The following is a 19,861-nucleotide window of genomic DNA, read 5'->3' as shown; positions in this document are numbered from 1 at the left end:
ATTGTAAACAGATTTACTGTAATACAGAGCTCAAACTTTTGTGCCCTCAGGATTACATTACTGACACACTGTCATGAAGATAACCGTGGTATCAAAGTGTGACTGCAAGCTTTCTGTGGGGCTTAGGAGCTCAAACTTGGTACTAAGTCTAATATTGTTTTCACATATTAGCTTTAAAATATGAAGCTTGAGTATTTGAACCTAATCAGAGGCTTAGCACACCTCTGCTGAAACCTGAGCACCTTCTCAAACGAAGACCTGACAATTCAGGAAAGTAGTGTTAAAATAATGAAAACTCCACAGGCGTAAACAGGGCCCTGTTCAAGCCAATGACAGAACTTTTTTCTGCACTATGGGAGAAAGTGGACTATCCATACAACAAAAAGCTTAAATTCCAAAATTAATCAAAATGTTAATCCATCAGAGCAAACAGAACCTGTGTGTGCCTCTACCTGCTGAAAAGTTTTGTGACACCAGGGAGCAGAAGGTTTCACACCAAGCCTAGGTAGGTGCTCCTCACCAGCTCATCTGAATATCTCAAACACAAAGGGCCACTTGTAGATGGCCACAGCATAAAGTTTAGGTGACTTCAGAAATTATGGTGCCCAATGGCTGTAGAAGTGTCAAAACAGAGCTGCTAGTGCTTTCTGAAAGAGAAGGATTTCTTTTCTCTAACTGGGACAATTAATTTCCCCCAAGTTAATCATCTTAGAGTGGTATTTTAAAGAAAAACTTAAGATACGCTAGAAGGAGAGCATGCAAAACCTTTGCTTTGTTACTTGAAGTAAAACTAGCCTAAAAATGACCCAAGGCAACAAGACTTTTGTGTTAAAATATTCTGTAGTTACAAATGGCTGCTTATGGTTATCTGAACTCCAGTGTAATCATCCAGGCAGAACGCAAAATTTGGGAAAGCCATTGCTACTACAGTTAATGGTTCACTACAGTTCTTCAGTGGGTTCTTTTTCTGCATCAAGCTTAGATGACTGTGATATAAAAAAATACTTTCAGTTTTTGTACTTCTGAAATGAGGAAAGTGATCCATGACATTTGCCCCAGGCTACACAGCAAAACATGTTTCATATGACCATTTTTCACTCAAAAAAGGAAAGACACATCTTAATTGCAAAAGCTGTAATTAGCAACACAGATATCCCTGAGTATAGAACACACTGCAACTACAGTATTTAGGAGAGCACAGAAGTACAATTTCTTTTGAAATTACTTTAAAAAGGCAATAAACATTATCATCAGGTGACAGCCAAGCACTGAAAAAACCTTTTGTCAGTACGGCTGCCTGAGGTTTCAACTAAAAGAGTTGGAAAAATGGTCACAGGTGAAAAAACAACCCCAGCACCTAAGCAGCCTTCCTGTTCTGAGAAACTCACGGGATATTCAAGGAGATCGACCGGCTGTCGGAAGGGCTCAGAGTCCTCACACTGGAAGATGAGATTGAGCAGCTCCTGGCACTGCTGCTTCCACGACTGAATGTCGTAGGACTGAGCTCGGTTACGCAGGCGCCGCTTGGGCTGATGATCCTGAAATGACAACGTTGCCTGGGATATATTAAGGAAACTAGCTTTTTTTCCTAAATCTAATGGAAAAGGTACCCTGTGGGACAGAAATTCCAATTAACAAATTCATAACACAGCACAGACAGAAATGCTTTGACACTGAACAGCTCAGTAGAAATGCTTTTACACTGAACAGCGTCACAGTTCAAAGCTTTCTGAAAGCCCACATTACACAATAATAAAAACATTTTCAGTTTTAGATTTTTATTTACAGAAGCATTTCTAAATTTTTATAGCACTATACATAATTAAATAATTAAAATAACTAAAAAGCTTACCTTTCTTTTTCTAGTGGAAGTTCCTGGCACATTTGTATCTTTCTCTTCTTCCTTTGAGCAAGATAATGAGTCGCACAAAAAGGTTAAAAAAATATAAGCATATATGAGTAGATGAATTCTTTTACAGTTCACTTATGCGTGAGTATTTACAGTTCTATCCCTGCCCCTCTGTGAAGTGTTTCATGTGACTATCAGTTCTGAGAATCTCTCAGAAGTCTAAGAGGCACCCAAATTCCCCAGTAAACTGTTAAAACTCTCTGCACCAAAGGAGGAGAGGAGTCTGGATTTGTATCCACTTTCCCAACTGAGAAAAAGAAGTATCCGATTGACAGAAAAGTACATCCCACTCCCTTACAGTGAGCAGGACTTTTGTATCCTGTTGGACAGAGACAGTGGCCCCGTTTCTCCAGTCTATCAATGCCAGCATCTAAGAGACAACCACTTACCTCATCAGAGTCAGACAGCACTTTCTTCTTCATTGCATTGTATACTGGAATTATGTCATAGCAACTCTGGTCTCTGTGAAAAGAGACACACACTGACATTTATTTTCCATCTTCACCTATGGAATCAACCATTATCTTGCCTAGGATAAGGATAATGTTTATGAAGCCATTCCTAAATAAAATGATCAAGTGTTTAGTGATATATGAATAACTAAAAGGACTGCAGTAATAAGAAAAGTTCATTTTCTGCTCAAAAAGCTGTAAAATATTATCTGCACTCTATAAAATATAGACCACTTAACAGTGTACGTGTTTTAAAACTGAAAATCATAATCCTTTACTGGGAATTTACTAGCATTAGAAAAATCTAGTCTCTATCACACAAGGAGCTTTGGGGCCCATCTAGCTTTGTAAGAAACATGGATTTAGTGGAACAAAAGTGCAATTTAACACACTGAAAAAAAATTTAGTGGAACAGTGGACTTAGCATAGAAAAGTGCAATTTACAATATTAGCACCCACAATGCAAGACATCTGAAATGTAGCATTTATTTAAGTAAGGACTAACACTGTTATTGCATAAACATGCATAAATTGGCAAAACGAACTCTAATTTTCAATTCTTGTATAACATAGAATACTTGTACACAAAAGAAAGCCCAAAGGTGTTCTATTATGTAGCTATACAGACCACTGCAACTCTACACTGCAATCATAATCCCTAACAATGTAGAGAATAAGCCTCAGATTCTCTAGAATATATAAATTTCTAGGTATTTCACTCTCGTTAGAATCACAGGATTGCTTTCTGTGGTCTAGACATTCTACTCGATAGTTAGAATCCTAAAAAGAAAAAGTTCTGGGCTTCATACCATTGTTAGTTCACTTACATGAATATATTCATAGATACAAGCTACAGGTCATTATTAAATAAGAATATCCATGGTTGCATTAACAGACTGAGAAATCTGAAACTTTTTTATTATCTAGAGAAGAACTCAGTGAGAAAGGAACATTTGAAAGACAACTTTCTGTCAACTACAAAGCCTCTAATTTTTATTTTGTGTATCAAGCACTATTTTCAAGCACATTATAAATTGTAAAGACTTTATAATTAAGTGCCCACAATGATGTTAACACAAGCAGTATTCAAACTCAAAATCAGAACTCCTAACTTATCTACAAATATAACTATCACTTCATGAAGATACTCAGATCCATATTTATCAGTTAGCAGAAAGCCTCTCGAAATAAAATGCCATGCCCATATATGCCAATCAATTATAAAACTTTATCTTGTTTTGCAAACCCATGTACTTTTTGTCGAGAGAAGCTTTATTCTTTTCTGACCCAGCAGCAGACAACAGGCTCATTCAATCTGCAGAAGTATCTCACTTTTAAATTCAGATCTGAAAAAGCAAAATACCCTGATAGGAGACAGGAGTATCAACAGACCTACTAAGCGACTCACTTTATGAAGTGTAGCAGAAGATCTGTGACAAACTTGGCAGATTTGACAATGGGACTCCCAGGTTCGTTAAAGGTGCGCGTGTTGTGCTCTATGTACCGAACCTCCCACATGAGCGATGAGAGGCGCCTGGGTATGGAAGGAGGGAATAGGGCAGGGGAAGACGCAGAAAAAAGAAAGACAGGCTTCATTCTTCATTTCTAGCAACAAATATGGAACAGGAGAAAAAGCCTTCCAAGGTACTATCCCATTCATCCTTTCTCTTAGGTTAAATCAGAAAATCTGCACGCTTGGAGAGCTGCCCTATGTGACAAGCAGAAGGCACCTTCCTGGGGCTTCCCGCTCTCACGCCACGCCCTGCAGCAGGTCACACAGATGGCTTTAAGAATAGGCAGTTGACACTACTCAGGAAAATTCAGCTGTGATGCTTCACTATGTATTATTCCTTTACAATATACATAACCCATTTTATATGGCCTCAAGCCACAGCTGAGGATTAACAAAGTAGCAATTAAAAATTATTAAATTTATTTTTTTTGACAGATAAGACAATGATCTGATTTACTGACCTAACTATAGAATAGCCTCATTATGGAAAATGATCAACAAGAGCAAAAATAACTGAAAAAATTAGATCTAAATCTAAAAAGACACACTGAAAAAATACATACTATTTCAAATAAAAACTCAGACACAACAGAAATCACAAATATATACAATCTTCTATTTTCACACTAGCAAAACGTGATGAAAAGAAACACCGCACAAGTGTTTATTGTAGAGTGAAGCAGGGGATCAGTTAACATCTTTAGCATGGCATAAGCTTTTAGATGCAACTTAATCATGTTCATGGGTCCAAGTTTAGTTCTATACAATGCCAGGAGTGACTGGGAAGAAGCCTGAATTTTATGTTCAGCTTTGCATTTTTTGGAAGCATAAAAGCATGTTAAGATTCCTGGTTCAGAAAGGAAAAATGTATTTTAGCGTAAGCCTCATGAAAAGCTACCAAAATCCCAAGTGATCTGAACAATCCTTCCTGCAGAACGAACAGGAAAAAAATTCACTGGAAAGCACCACACAAGGTGGTTGCCTGTTACCTAACCAGGGCTTGGCATTACTACGAACGACTAAAACCAGATTTACTAAAGAAGGTAGGCTGATCACCAAAAATAACTGCCTACTCTTCTGATAAGAGAAGCCAAATTCAGCAGAAAGTCCTCAACACCTCTGACTGCAAAGCAGGACATTATAGAAGTGAAAGCCGGGTTACCTTATATCACACAATAAACAAGAAACAATAAATTTGCATTATTGCATTAGAATGTATTAAAATGGTGTGTTTTTTAAACTAAAGAGTAATTTTAATTTACGATTCAATTTTCAGTTAGTATGGATAAAGTACTACAAATTAACTTTGAAATTTGGTCATTACCTATGTTTATTCAAAAAAGTGTTAGAGGAACACTGATTTTTCAAATCAGAAATATCCCAAGAACGAAAGGAAACGGAAGTAATTTAAAGGAGCATAAATCTATATAGATAATATTTACAGAAAACAAACAACCAAACAACAAAAACCAGCAATAGCAATGATAGTTTAGGAAAAAACCAAAACTGTGTCAAAAAGTTAAAACTTTTTTCTGTTGCTTTCCAACAGTTTAGAATTTCAAGTCAAACAATTTAAGAAGCCATCTTTTGTGAAGCGTAAGTGGTAATGCAAGATGGTTTGTCTTTTTTTTTTTATAAGTATATTAAGACAAAAACACTTGACATATTTCTAAGGTTTCTTTTACACTAAAGTATAGGTTTTGCGTTTGGTGTTTGTTTTTTTTTTTTTTTTTTTTTCCAAAAATTGGAAACCTAATCCTTTTGACTAAAAGATATTTTACTGACCAAGTCTCTGGTCCTGCAATTTGAATCTCACATGGAAGAACCCATTTGCTTAAGCAAGAATCTGAATGTCACATAATTCTAAAATGCATTTTGGAGATGTTCAATCATTTTTAAAGCTTTAGAAGAAAATGGAAACCTAGATCAAGCATAGAAGATGGGAGAAATGGAAAGCACACACACGTCCCATCTCTCAGTTGGGTGTTACAAGACAAAGAGCTACCAAAGATACAGGTGGCAACGTTTCACTGCAGGGACTGAGACTTGGATCTAACCTGTAAAATCTGCTTTCCAGTCTTTGTTTAATGGTGCTGAGGTCTGTGGGATATGCCACAACAGTGCAATACATTGGGTAAGCTTGAAGATCCACAGGTGCCACAAATGCAGAAGCAATATCTAGACAGAATGAAAAAAAAAAAAGAAATCCAGGTTATATACCACAAAAGTCTCTTAGTAGTTTCAAGATTTAACCCCCACACAATGTATGCTATTTCTTCATGTTTGAAAGGCTTTCCCAAAAATAACAACTACTCTAGATATTCTGAACAGTTTGTGATATTCTACATATAGAAGTCCTTGCTGAGGTGCGTGCTGTAAGTACGACCATGGAGCGACTGCTTGTTCTGTGCATGAAGCATCACACTCCTCAGAGAACCAGCAAATGCATGCAAAATAAACACATTAGAAAAAAACATTTAAATGTATAAATTATATATATACGAAGACATGCAATTCAGTATTATTTACAAGAGAGGCTCATTTCATCTGTTTTCATATTGCCACTCTCCCATTTTCAAGCAAAGCAATTCATTAATTTCTAACAGTAAAAGCCACAGGACTATGTCAATCTCAGTAAGATATGGACAAAAAACAAACCCAAAATAACACAGAAGAACAGTCTCCTGTCACTACCTCACAGCAAAGAAGCCTTCTAAAACCAACCCACCATAATGCTAGAAGACTGCTGAGCAATTGAAGTCTCTGTGCACCTGCACAGACTTGTTTTTTTCCTCCTGTGCTTAGAAACATTCTAACATTTTATACCTCACTGGAACATACAACAATAAAAAAAACCCACCCAAAAAACCCTTTGAAGTCTCTCTGAAAAGTCTTTAAAAACAGAAAATACATTGTTGCTAAACAGACAGCTCTTCGCCTAAAAGTTGTTTACTTTTATGTTCTAGCAACTGCTACTTTGTACTGATATGCACCACACAGGCTACAGTTAAATCCCAACCTAAGCAGCTTGCCCTACAGTGTAATGCAAAATATAAACCCATTACTCTTAGAACACAGGGTGAAAACAACTAAAATATAATTTCCTTGAAAGTAATTACAATTCTGTAATTTGCATTACTAGAATGTATGGGTATTTCCTTTCTTTGGGAAGCAAAGGGATGATTTTTATGCAGTATGTCACCGAAGAAGCCATAATGTGAGACATTTAGGTATCAGAATTATTTTGAGAGCAAGAGTTTTCTGGCTTTTATGAAATATAAATGTCTTACCTTACTTCAAGACTTCAAAAGTTAGTTAAAAAAAAAAAACCCAAACCTCTACAACTTATTATGACTACTGCTACTCCCAAAAGCTAAGAAAACAGTTTGCTTATTGCAAAACAAACGAAGGACTTGTGATTCAGTCTGTATTTCTCTGATGAATCTCCACCTGGGACACCCATCTTGGATCACGTAAACTTTGCAGTGGTGTGTTAAAACATTTTAACAATTACCTTCTCAGAAGCTGCCTGTAAAGAGTAACTACTCAGCAACCAAACAGTGAGCAGCTTTTCCTAAGTTAATCAATCACTTTTTCCCTCAACATTTTGTTCAATGTGAGGGAGAAAATGGGAATTAGAAAAGACTGTTACAGGGAAAATCTACACACAAGTATACATCCTCTAAGTAATCACAGATTTTTTTTTTTTCCCCATTCTCTGTCTGTAATATAGTTAATATTCTGTTCATCAGGACGTTTGCAATTTAAACCCAAACAAGAGATTCTGGTCATTGAAGTAAAAAATAAAATACTTGTTTTTAGCATGTAAAACCCAACCCCCTAGCATGTGTTAAATTATCCACCAAGAAGCAACAGTTGCTTCTGAAAATAGGAAAATGTAGGGTTTATATGTACTGACTATAGTAAGAATTTAATTTCAATTTAATTTTAAATTTTAAATGAGAAAGTTTTAATCCAAGTAACAGAGTGGTAACAGGTGTATTTTGTCACATTCATTTTGGCAATTTCAGAAGTGCACATGAGCACAGCCTGAAAAACATAACACACACACACACAAAATGTTTCCCATATTATCCAGGGCTTACCTAGAGTCATGAGTTGGTTTATCCCTGCAATAACTCTGTCACACTCCTCATCTCGAGTTCTGGAACCCCACTCTCCATCCAGAGGTTTGTAGAGCAGTGTCCGACGCTCATCGTCTGTCAGAGGAACACTAGTTCCCAGTTCCTCTGGAAATACAGCTAGGATGTAACATGAAAACTAAATAAAACACAAATCCTTGTATCTTGTGTAATACATATACCTGTAGCTTGAAGATGTGTAACATCATTTCACTCACAACAAATGCATAGTTCTTGATTTGCTCAAAGATATTTTGGATACACCCAATATCCTTTATGTATATTGTATGCTAAATTTAAACCCTTATAATGCAGTACAGCATACAGGTCCTCCATGAAAACAAGACTAATCCTCCTCCAAATAGCTAATTGTAGAATTTAAGAACTAAGACTCCTTTATCACAATTAAAGTCTGTGTTTTGCTTTTTTCTTAAACACCCAATTCTTGCTAATAAATGGTTTTGGTAATGAATGGTGCATGATTTTTAAATGGAGTTTAAGATAATGACTTTGATGTTGACATTAAAACATTTCCCAGGCAGTGATTCCACCTTGTCATAGTTTTGTGAGGTTGACTGCTAAAACCAGAGCTCCTGAGCAAGGAAAAGGGAAGTGTCATCACCCTGGCATTCTTGAGGACCTACCAACTTTGACAATTCATAATGTAACAGTAGAAATTCGGAGCATGATGCAAAGTTTTACCTGTTTTAATTAGTTCTAGTAATGAGAGCACTAACTTCTGTATTTGATATATAAAATGAAGAGGTACTCATTAAAAGAAGGGCTGAACCAAAATGAAAAGTCGAAATGAACACATTTATAACTTAGAAGAATTAAGAATTATGTTTACTTATGAGTGATGGTATTATCAAACACCTCATAGAACACTAGGAAAAAAGGCTGTTTCTACTTCATTTTTTTAACCAGACTTTTATGAAATTTAAAAAACAACCCTATGTGAGGAAAGAAGAAATACTACATTCTTGTCTGCGAGCAGCAGCCATGCTATGCTGTCCCTTCTGCAGCGTGTCATCTGCCACACGTGCTGGGCCAGACAGGGAGCAAATCCTGCTGCTATCAAATCACCTCACAGGCATCTGTTCCATCTTCAATGCACTGAACATCTGCTGGCACACTGACAGGTCTCTGAGCAGTTGGTTTCCTCAAAGATGACACAGGGCACAGGTTTATCTTCAGTTCTCCCTAACTGTACAAAGCATTAACTGTAGCTGTGCATCAGCTGTTACAAGGTTTTGTGACATTTCTATTTCTAACTCACAGTTAGTTTGTCTAAGTACGGCCCTGAGCTTTTTTGCAATTCATTTACCTTGATCCCCTTTTAGCTTAGTAATTAGTGTGAGGATGTTCTTCAAATGCAACTGGTTTGTGGGCCCTCCTCTCACTCCCCCAGAAAAAGAGGATTATTTAGGTAAAACCATGCAACTTTTTTTTTTTCTTCTTTACATACACTGTTAAAGCAAATGATACTATTAATGTAGCATACCATTACTTGGTATCAGTTCCATGTCCCAAGGGCTCATCTTCTCAGTATCACCATTGTCCCAGCTTAAAAACAACCACATTTAAATTATCTATTAAATACTGCTTCAACAATGTAATTATTTAAACTTTGTAACATAATTTATACCACAGATTATTGTAACAAACTGTTACAGAGATACATGACTGAACTTCATGAAAGCAAGTGGCTCAGTCAGTACTTCAAATTAAATAATTAGGGTAAAAGGTTGAAGAGAAGTTTGCTGACCAGACATTGTAGCACTGAAATAAGCTATCAGGATAATCAGGCTGAAGAGGTTCCTGGCTTTCAATTGTTCCAAACCACCAAGCATCATCTATCACTGACCTGAAACGATCACCTAGGTAAGAACAAAAAAACAATTTCATCAATACAAGGCACCTGACACCGTCCAAGAAAAGCAGGTTTTAGTTACCTTTAGCTTGATCTTGAATACAGAAATCCTTTTGAATACTTGTAGTGTCAACAGGCAAATATTAACTGTAGTTTTTTCAAAAAAATATTTTTTTTCTAAAGACTGCTTTTAAACCAAAATGAAAGTTAACACAGGATTAAAAAAAAGATTCGCAAATCTATTTACGTATTCTTCAGATATAAATTTATTTCTTAATTTCGTACAAAGGGCAAGCCATTTCAATGCTACAACTTTAAGACTCAAATCTACTTGCATTAAACACTACACGCTCTCTTAAAATAACTGTGTACTCTGACATTTTTGTATAAGAAATATTTTACATTCTGCTGAGCTGCTCCTCCATTTCTAAAGTGCTTTTTTAGCTACCCAAATGTAACTCAGAGATTCATTCCCTTTATTATGTAGGCAGTCCAACTGATAAAAGAACAAAATTTATTTAAGCTTCTTTAAAAGGTTAGCAAAGTAATTTACTGTGAATGGAAATGGTTTCACTACTGAAAAGCATTTGCCCAGCTGAGAAAAAAAGGTCAAAAGTGTTATTAAAAAAAATTACATGTGAGAGTATGTGTATTACACACCATAATAAATTCTAACATTTTCTGTAACATATGCCACAGAACTTAGAAACAATTTTTAGTGAAGTAGTCAGTTTGTTCAATACAAGAACAAAAGCAATTTAAGGTTGAGATTCCAAGAACTGCATAGTTTTGTTTTCACGGGATTTGAGTATACACACACATTCTCAACTGCTGCAATGTTTCTTCTATTTTAATACATCCTCACTCTTCCCAAATGCTTGCTGGAGCTGTCTGAATTAATAGGAAATAAATATATTCTCAAAAAATGTTCTACTTTTTTTTCTACACTTTTTTTTTAATTTATTGGATTTCAAGTAATTCTAAAACAATTACAAAGCTTCCAATAGTCCTAATTGTGCTGAACCAAGTGTACCAGAAATATCTGAAAAGCAAGATGAAAAATGTAAATAGGGCTGATGCGTGATTTTAAAGGAATAAATTATTCTGAAGAGCTCTTAAAGTACAGTCTCCCAAGAGGGCATTCCCTAGTGATCCCTTTGACAAATAAATGTGTGTAGGTACAACTGTGAGTGCCTTCATGGGCAGTATCAAAACCACTTAAAGGAGCATATGCTGGCAGCCGCTTCCTATTTCTCAAGAGCCACAGCATTCCCGTGGACAGAACGCTAAAGCAGAAAACAACATGACTGGAAACACACACAAAACAATCTCTTAAATCACTCTTTTCCCAATGTCCTCTGTGTTATCTCATCTAGGCAGACAGAAGACAAAAAATGCTTGTTAGAAGGATTTAGCGTCATTTTCCAGAACTGTGTATCACCAGATTATGTTGGCTTGATGAAAATATCACATTCATGCTGAACTTGAAGTGGTTGCTATGTCTTAGACAGGTGTACACACCTAAGACATACAACTAAAGCTGCAGGAATCCTGCTGGAGTAGCTTTTAGCTCAAGTACTAATCTTGTAGTTAAACTATAGCAAACCAAAAAGATCTGCCATAAATATAATCTGAATAGAAATAGGAACCTGTTGCTTCTCAAACATTCTAAGCTTGTTGCTTCTGAAAGGAATCATACATTAACATACACCTAATTTTAAAAAATCAAAATATCATAGTTAAGCAAACATTCTTCCCTAAAACAAACAAAACCCAGACAACAAGAACACACCAAAGAAAAATACCAAAAGCCCCCACCCAAACACCAAGGATTATTATTTGTTAAAAGATCAACCTTTTAAAGACTTAAAGTGGAGTTAGAAGATTTAATATCCAATGATTGTCCAAATAGTAGATATGAAAATATCAGTTTGGAGGCTGAGTGCCACAAATCATCAAGGAATAAGAAAAGGTAGCAAAGTAGTCCTGAGAAGTTAGATCACTGCATGACATGAAAGCAGTACCAGTTTATTGATGAAGAGCTATGGAGATCAAGTACAGAAGACTTGAGCATGTCACATAAATCTTGGAGATTTCAGGGTCATATGGTTAGTCAGGAAACAGTTTAATGTACAGTTCTAAGGCATTTCTCCTTATCCTGGTAGAAAATATGATCTACTTTCAAGGAACATTTTTGTATTGTGTTCCACACTGCCATGGAACAGTGCCTGATTTCTTCCAAGTACATAAGTACACACTCGTAAAATACCTGAAATGACAACACAGAGAGCTGGGTAGCACTCTGAAAGGCTCCTGGAAGAGCTGTAACCGTTTTAACAGCAATGTCTTTGCTATCTTTGCTTTAGCATTTCATAGGGTCTCAAAGAAGGAGACTATTTTTACCACCCACACAAGAAGAACTGAAGAATGAACTCTAACACACACTTGTCAGAGTTACAAGGTGGTATTAGGTGCTGCTGGCCTGAAACTTACATTCTTTACACATTGAAGGCGTGATAAAGGTTATGGCATTTCCAATACTTTTTAGGTAGCTCTGATTCTTTCCACATTGCAAGTTTCTCAAAATACAGTTTTGAGAAGGAAGGAGATACTACCTGTGCTGGTATTCTTAACAGAATAAATGCTAATATTTACAAGACCCTCCTCTACCCCTGGATTCCTATCACAACGGCTGACAGATGGCTTCTGGCTGGGCTGTTCGCATACAAGGTATGGCAGTCATTCTTCTGCTGCTGCCAGGACCTTGTGCAAAAAACACGTAGGCATGGCAGGACAAGACCACAGACCCACAAGCATCAGAAAAGAGCAAAGCTTGGTGATGTATTGGTAGATGCTGACCAGTCTTGTCTTTTGAGGGACCTTTAAAATGAAATGATCTTTAAAGAAATCCTATGGAATCAGAAGTCTTGGGTCTTTACCAAGTTCCCTACAGAACTGAAGACTTTTTTGGACAACATAATGTGAAGTATGACATGATATGCAACTTACTAATATGCCATCATGTAATTTATACATCTACTGCTAAGGAACACATCCTAAAAGCAGGGATATCATGGTTACATCAACGGACAAGAGATCTATTTATCTTTCCTGGCAGAAAAAACAGGTAAGAAACAATAAATAAAGAGCTTTTAAACATGCAGCTGTGCCACCTCTTCAGGATACTTAGCTACAATGAACTTAGGAGAGGACAGACAGCACTTTGAAAACAGCAAATACAGACTAAGGAAGCAGCACATTTGCAGAAATGTATGTCTTGTCAGTTGTTTCGACATAGGCAATCAGATATACCATCACATTCTTTTATTAAAATTGTCTGTTGTCCTGTATGATGCTTTGCCTGAAGTGGCAAGAAACTCTGGCAAGTCAGCTGTGTACATGCTAGCAATGGCTCCTGAATGGAAAAACCACAGGAGTTTAGTGTGACCACAGAATGAGTTTAATATTAAGGCCTGCTTTAGAAAAAAAAGGCTATCCACATTTCACTTTCAGGAGCATACCACTTCACAGAACATACTCAGATACTGGAAAGGACTTAACAGTGCCTATAATTCTGTAAACATAGTATTGTATACAGATTTCTCTCAAGGCAACAAAGTTCATCCTCAGCTCTGAAGAATCAGTAATACTTGCTTAAACTGTTAAGTTTCAGGGGCAATATAAGGCTGTTCTTATGAATGAGAATATATGCATTTCCTGACCTTCTGAAAGAAAACCAAGATCTTAGGGGATCATTTTGTCATAATGCAGCTTTCCCTCCCCTTAGTTAGATTTCATTGTTGAAAGGTGATCTTTTGTTATAATATGGAAAGAAAACAGATAGGACTGGAGGACATTCCTGTCATGGTCATTCTCCAGTATAATCACTTCGAAATAACTAAGCACAGGAAAAGTAAAATGAATCCAAAACATTCCCACATCACACAGGAGTGAATTATAGTTATATGCACTTCAGTGAAGCTAAACCATATGGGGTTTAGAACAGAATTCAAAGAAGTATAAAGAAATGGGAAGGGCATTCTCTTTGTACAGTCTAGAGATCATAAATTTCAAATGGTGGCGAACGTGCTTCTGTATTTCCAGAAGAAATTCCAGAAATTAAAAAAAAAAAAAAAGAAAAGAAATTTAATTCCTCAAGAAATAAAATAAATCATTCTAGAAGCAATGCAGCTGTAAGCAGGCCTTCGCTCCAAAAAGGAAAAAGAACGATAAGCAATATAATAAACATTGTATTTCTAAAAAGAATTCTTGATTCCTCTTTGCAAACACGAAACTGATACTTTCTTTGCACTTCTTACAGATCACCTTCAGTGCTTTGTTTGCATGCTATAGCTTCAGTCAAGGACAAAGTAGGACTCCACATCCAAATACAGAGAGCTTATTCTCCAATTTCAGCATCATAACCTACTTTTTAATAAGTTATCATGAAAATAGGTAGACACTTAGAAGAACAACCAACCAACCACACCAAAAAACTCCCCAACACTCACCTATATTCCATCGCCTGTGTTTCGCATCATCAAACTGCTGCCTCAGAACTAGGAAGTCAATGACGTCTGGCATATCGTGGTACCTAATCACAACAGAACACACAACTATTAAGCAACAGAACAGCAAAAGTATCAAGTAGAGCCTTTACATAACAAATTAACACTTTGAATTCAGCACTTCAAAAAACAAAAGCTCAAGTCACGACATTATGTTATCTTTTCCCCTTCAACCTCACCTCCCAGGCACTCCCCTGCAAGAAAGCCCCAATTTGGACATAATATTGCTTTCCTTACTTCATGGTGAACGATCCTCCAGTTAGTTTACCCGTATCAGGGTCAAGAAAAGCTAGTTTAAGACAGCAGAGAGTAGGCAAGCCCACTTCATACTTAATTCCAACTATTTTCATCAGCTCTTGTTCCTGGAATAAAGAAAATGTTATGTACCACCACTGAAGTTCAGATGACTAAAATAACTTCTGAAACATTAAAATACAGGCATACTGGGGGAAAAAAAAAAAAATAAAAATTTGTGCCAGAATATGTCAAAATCAAGTATCTGAAATTTAGGTTTTTCAAGATATTATTTCACAATGTAATCTGTTTCTCACAATGTAATCAAAGCATAACCACCTCATCTGCTCAAGCAGATGCAAAAAGAATTACAGTTTAAGGCCTGATTTTGTTTAACTATTAAGTTAACTTTTTCTCTTTGCACTAAGAGCACATTAGAAACATCTGTATCAATAATCTTCTTTCAGTTAGTTTCCAAACATTTTTTAATATTAAGATATAAACAAAAATAAAGAAGTCATACCCGTAATTCCATTTTATGCCATGGCTGTTTCTTGGGATTAATGCTATATATTTTGTTCTTCTTGGCCATTACAACATATGCTTCATGACCTTGTCGGAAATAGTAGACCTAAAAGTGGAATGTGACAGTTATCTAACAAAGACTTGGAGGAGATGAAATGTGAGTGTACCACTGCCACATAACGTGTGCACTTTCTATTTTATGATCAACCTTTTGCCACTTTGCCTGCCTGCAAAAGTCACAAGTTCTCAAAAAAATTAAATGGTGGACAATTAAAGCAGTTATCACAGAAACACTTAAAGAAAAAGTAGGAAAGACTTAGAACACCATTGCCCTGATGAGCAAAATATCCTGAATTACACGTGAGACTAAAACAAAGCAGTAACAAAACCATCTATTTCGCACTACAGAACAATTCAATGACAGCAACATGAATTGCACTGCTCCACCTGGTTATTCATCACTGTAGGACAATCAAGTATCACTAAATTCACTATCTGCTAATCATATCTTTTTGAACAAGAAATCTTTGTCCTCCTCCTCCTTCCTCTAGAAGGAAAACTCAGCAATTTGTTATTGTTCTGGTATGATTCTCATGTTTACATCCATACCACCAAACAAGCAACTTAAAGACATGGACAAACTGAAACATGAATATGAAAACAGAATTTCAAGTGCTTATTAAAATTTTTCTAATGCTTACACTATAAATTTCCATGGTTTCTACATCTGGAGTCTAAGTTCTACTTGGATCCTTTTGTATATACCATGTGGATGAATTTTTTTGTTCTAAAACATGCCTGTAATGAAATAGTGAACTGGAAATCTTAAATACAGTCAAGGAATGTATCTGAAGTGTGAAACAGAGGGTCCTGAAACTAATTAGAAGGAAGATCTAATAAACAGCTGTATTCCAGGTATGATGCATTCCAAATTTAAAAAACCCTCCAGAAGTGCCCAAAGCCATAAACATGGGACCTCCCATCAAGCAGAATGAGGGAACAATAGTTTAAATGTAAAGGTCTAACATACAAAAAAAGCAAGAGTGAAAAGCCCTCGGCAAGTTTTAAAAATCATTTATAAAAATAAACACACTAATATTTGTATTTCCACACGCTTTCCAAAACTGTTGTATCATAAAACATCAAAACCAAGTATCTGCCAAGTTCCTATGTTAACAGTTATTGAACTTTCTTACTGTCACATGAGGGGTGGTTTTTTTGTTTTTGTTTTTAAAATGGAGAAGGACTCAGCATCACAATTTTTTTTTCAACTCTTGTTTTTCAGACTGTTTGACTTGCACAATATTGACATAGGGGAAAAGACGCACAGTAGTTACAGAGGGCTTAAAAGCAGTAAGAATCTCCTATCACTGTCAGAATCTACCTGGCAGGGAAAGGACCAGAGGCTACTGAGAGACAGATCTAAAATAATGCTAACTTAAGTTATGTTTTCAATGCTGTGACAACTGCTTTCCGTTTTTTAATAAAAAAAACCAAACAAACAAAAAAAACCAAAACACACACTTAGTGGCACAGGCTACAAACAACTTCTCCTACACTTACTGTTTCTGCTAAACCTAATAAATTCAACCTACTGTTTGCAGAAGTGAAACATTTTTATTTTATAAATGGCTCTAAGCATTACATCTTCTGTCAAAAGAACAAATCAGAAAGATATCTGTGGAAAAAAGAATTTATGCCTTTTCCCAGGAAATTTTATTTTTAATCTTGATAAATTCTGGCTTGTGCTTGTTTGTTGTAGTACCCAGACAAAACTGTTCTTTATCATGTTAATGGCAGAATACTCCAATGAATATGGATTGTATTTTGATAATCAGACAGTGAAATTGCAGTCCCATCCCTCTGGTTTGCTTTCACTGTTCCTCAAGACACGACAAATGTCTGTAAATGGCAGTATTCAGAAAGGGAAAAGGGATGGTATGTGCTATTCTTATGCACTGAGTAAAACTAAATATAGCACTACTGTTTTGTCTTACTTGTTTGTGCAGCTGTAGGAGAACAAATTTGAAATACCTCTCCTCCCATATCTTATAAAACATACCACCAAAATGTTCCAAGGCCACACGAGACCTCTTCAGATCCTATTTCTCTAATTAAATTGATCTTATTTCTGTTGATCTCAAAAGTAACTTTCTAGATGAATAGCTTTTCACGCCTTAAATCTGGGGAGGGCAAGGATCAGAGATGGAACTGCAGGCAGAGTAATTTGTTTACAAATGTACTGTCTATTGGTGCAGCTACTACTTTCTAGGCACAGGAGAGGAAATTTTCCAATATAAAGCACTTTTCAGCAAAAGGATGCAGCCTACTTAGATATTCCTAGTACACACTGCACATGCTATATTCAGCAGGTGCCAAACCAAACACAGGGGTTTATCTTACTAAACTGATACGATGCTAAAGTCTCCCAAGTAACAAGGTACAGATAAATCCTTGGCTGCTTCACTGTATCCAGATGGTATCAGGCACCAAATATATTTACTTGGACTTGATATTTTGAACAGCACAGTCTCCAAAACATGCTTGCTGGAGGATATAAATACATAAGCACTCTCTCCAGTTGCAATTCTCAACCTGAAGTTCTCCTTCCCTCCCTAGCAATGCTGGGGTAATTTTTGCAGAGCTGTGCTGTGAACTGCATCAGTGAAGCAGTCCATTAAAAACCACACGGCTTGCACATGCAACCTCTGTTCCTGATTCAGTTTCTAAGGTGGTGCCCACAAACAGCTCTAGATCAGGACTGAAGCGAAACAAGTTTGCCATCATGTCAGCTGCTTCTCCAACGGCATTCTGAGGGTGTAAGCTATACAAGAGCTCTGCTTAGTGCCTCAGAAACGCGCCACTCCCTGAAGAGCCAAAAGACTACACATGACAGCACAAGGCAGCTATTTCCCCTTATTTTAACCTGAGGGGATTTTAGGAAACACGCACAGAATCTGGTTTTCAAGACTTCTTCTATCTGATACTCCTTATTCACACAGTTCACTGTAATGTTCATACGCTATATATATTCCAAAGTAGAAACTGGTGTATCCCTTTGCTACTGTATTTTGAGACATCTGGGCCATGTTTACAATGTTTTACAGCCCACTTCATATAAAACACATATATACAAAACTTCTCATGTGGTTTTCTGCTGTAAGAGACCAGCAGAAGTTTTCTGGTATCAGAAACTTGTGAAAAGGACAATACCAGTGTTTTTCTTCACAATAAATGGATTAAAAAAACAGCAAGCAAAAAACCCACCACAAACTACCACCCTCCCCCTAGAAGTTTAATTCCTGGTTTTCGTTTCAAGTCCTAAACTGAAGTTTTCCAAACAACTTAAATTTGTATTTGATTTCTTACCTATTCTTCAGCATACAAGATGCTCTAGAGCTAAAGACTAGGTTCACTAGATAAAGCACCTCACCCAGCTTCTGTGCAGGTATCACAGGGAAATCAGCATGCTGAATACAGCACAAAAAGGAATGTTACTACAACAGCATGGTATTAAAAAACAGTCAAATCAACGCCTTGCAGAGTATTTAAATATTGGAAAGAAAGACTAAAGGTAGCAAAACCAAATTTTGGCTAGATTAAATAATGTTTTGAAAAAATCCAAAATATTCTGATAACAAATCTCTGGGAAAAAAAATGCACAGATGAAAATAAGAAAGGCAAAAACAAGCTGAAAACATCAAAATACAGAGATGAAAAATTGACAATACCTCATCCCCCATCTGTGGCACAAATGGGCACCGACGAGGCACAGTGTCTGTAATCCATGCTGAAGGCAGCCATTCTTCCAGTGTCAAACCATTTTCTGCCAGAACTCCGACAGCCAGCCTCTGAAAAAAATGCATACAGAAGATTAATATGAATAAACTGACATTTGGAAAAGCCTTTGAGAAGTGTTTTATTAAAACCAACTGCCATTTCTTAAGTATATTTAATGTAAAAGAGGAAATTATTGCCAGTGTGAAGATAAGTCTTATTTAACTGATTACAGTAAAACCAAGTGTGAAAATATTAATAATCTGAAAAACTAAGTCCAATTTTGTTTTTTGGCTTCTTTTTGTGTTGTTGTTTTTGCTTGTGTTTTGTTTTGGTTTTTAGTTTGAAGTTTTGGGGGGAGGTGGTGTTGGGGCTCTTCTAATGAAGGCTGAATTTAACCAGAAACATGCCAAATTCACACAGTTTCCTTGGTCCGTAAGACACTAGAACTATACACATGCCTCCAATTAAGGAACCCAGCAAAATTAGGAGGAAGAGATTAATGAATATAAACAGAGGTGAAGCGTGTGGAAACGCCCCGGACTGGGTACATCCATGTTACCTACTGGCATATGTACTACAACATGGTGGGGAACTGCATTTTCAGGCTGCATGTCCACATCATGTATTTTGCAGTATGAAGCTCGCTGCGGTTGCTGGTCACAGGTGTCTGTACCTAGCAGGCCAGATAAAGCTGGGTTTGTGCAACCATTCAAGCCAGCCTGCTTTGATGTTATTAACAGAATCCTGTGCTCATACAGAACACAACCTTGGGTGGTTGCACAGAAATCCAGTCCATGTAGTAACGACTAATGGAAGACTGGCATTCCCAGACTGCAAATGGGACACTCCCAAGTGTAACTCCATT

At 36.6% G+C, this 19,861-nt stretch overlaps 1 protein-coding gene across 1 annotated transcript in view; it reads right to left on the bottom strand.

Annotated features, from left to right (window-relative positions):
- The window catches only part of PHIP (pleckstrin homology domain interacting protein), a gene marked incomplete at its 5' end in the record, with an annotated part of 99,097 nt that overhangs the window by 7,105 nt on the left and 72,131 nt on the right, over nucleotides 1-19,861 (bottom strand). The window contains 12 exon segments of the mRNA XM_008943327.1: nucleotides 1,389-1,538; nucleotides 1,853-1,903; nucleotides 2,299-2,371; nucleotides 3,770-3,895; nucleotides 5,932-6,052; nucleotides 7,981-8,136; nucleotides 9,521-9,582; nucleotides 9,785-9,896; nucleotides 14,401-14,483; nucleotides 14,695-14,819; nucleotides 15,215-15,322; nucleotides 18,948-19,067. Coding sequence (XP_008941575.1) covers nucleotides 1,389-1,538; nucleotides 1,853-1,903; nucleotides 2,299-2,371; nucleotides 3,770-3,895; nucleotides 5,932-6,052; nucleotides 7,981-8,136; nucleotides 9,521-9,582; nucleotides 9,785-9,896; nucleotides 14,401-14,483; nucleotides 14,695-14,819; nucleotides 15,215-15,322; nucleotides 18,948-19,067 — 1,287 coding nt within the window.

Source organism: Merops nubicus, unplaced genomic scaffold (genome assembly GCF_000691845.1).
Source record: "Merops nubicus isolate BGI_N331 unplaced genomic scaffold, ASM69184v1 scaffold1567, whole genome shotgun sequence".
Taxonomy (NCBI): Eukaryota; Metazoa; Chordata; class Aves; order Coraciiformes; family Meropidae; genus Merops; species Merops nubicus.
This window is presented reverse-complemented; position numbering and strand designations above follow the sequence as displayed.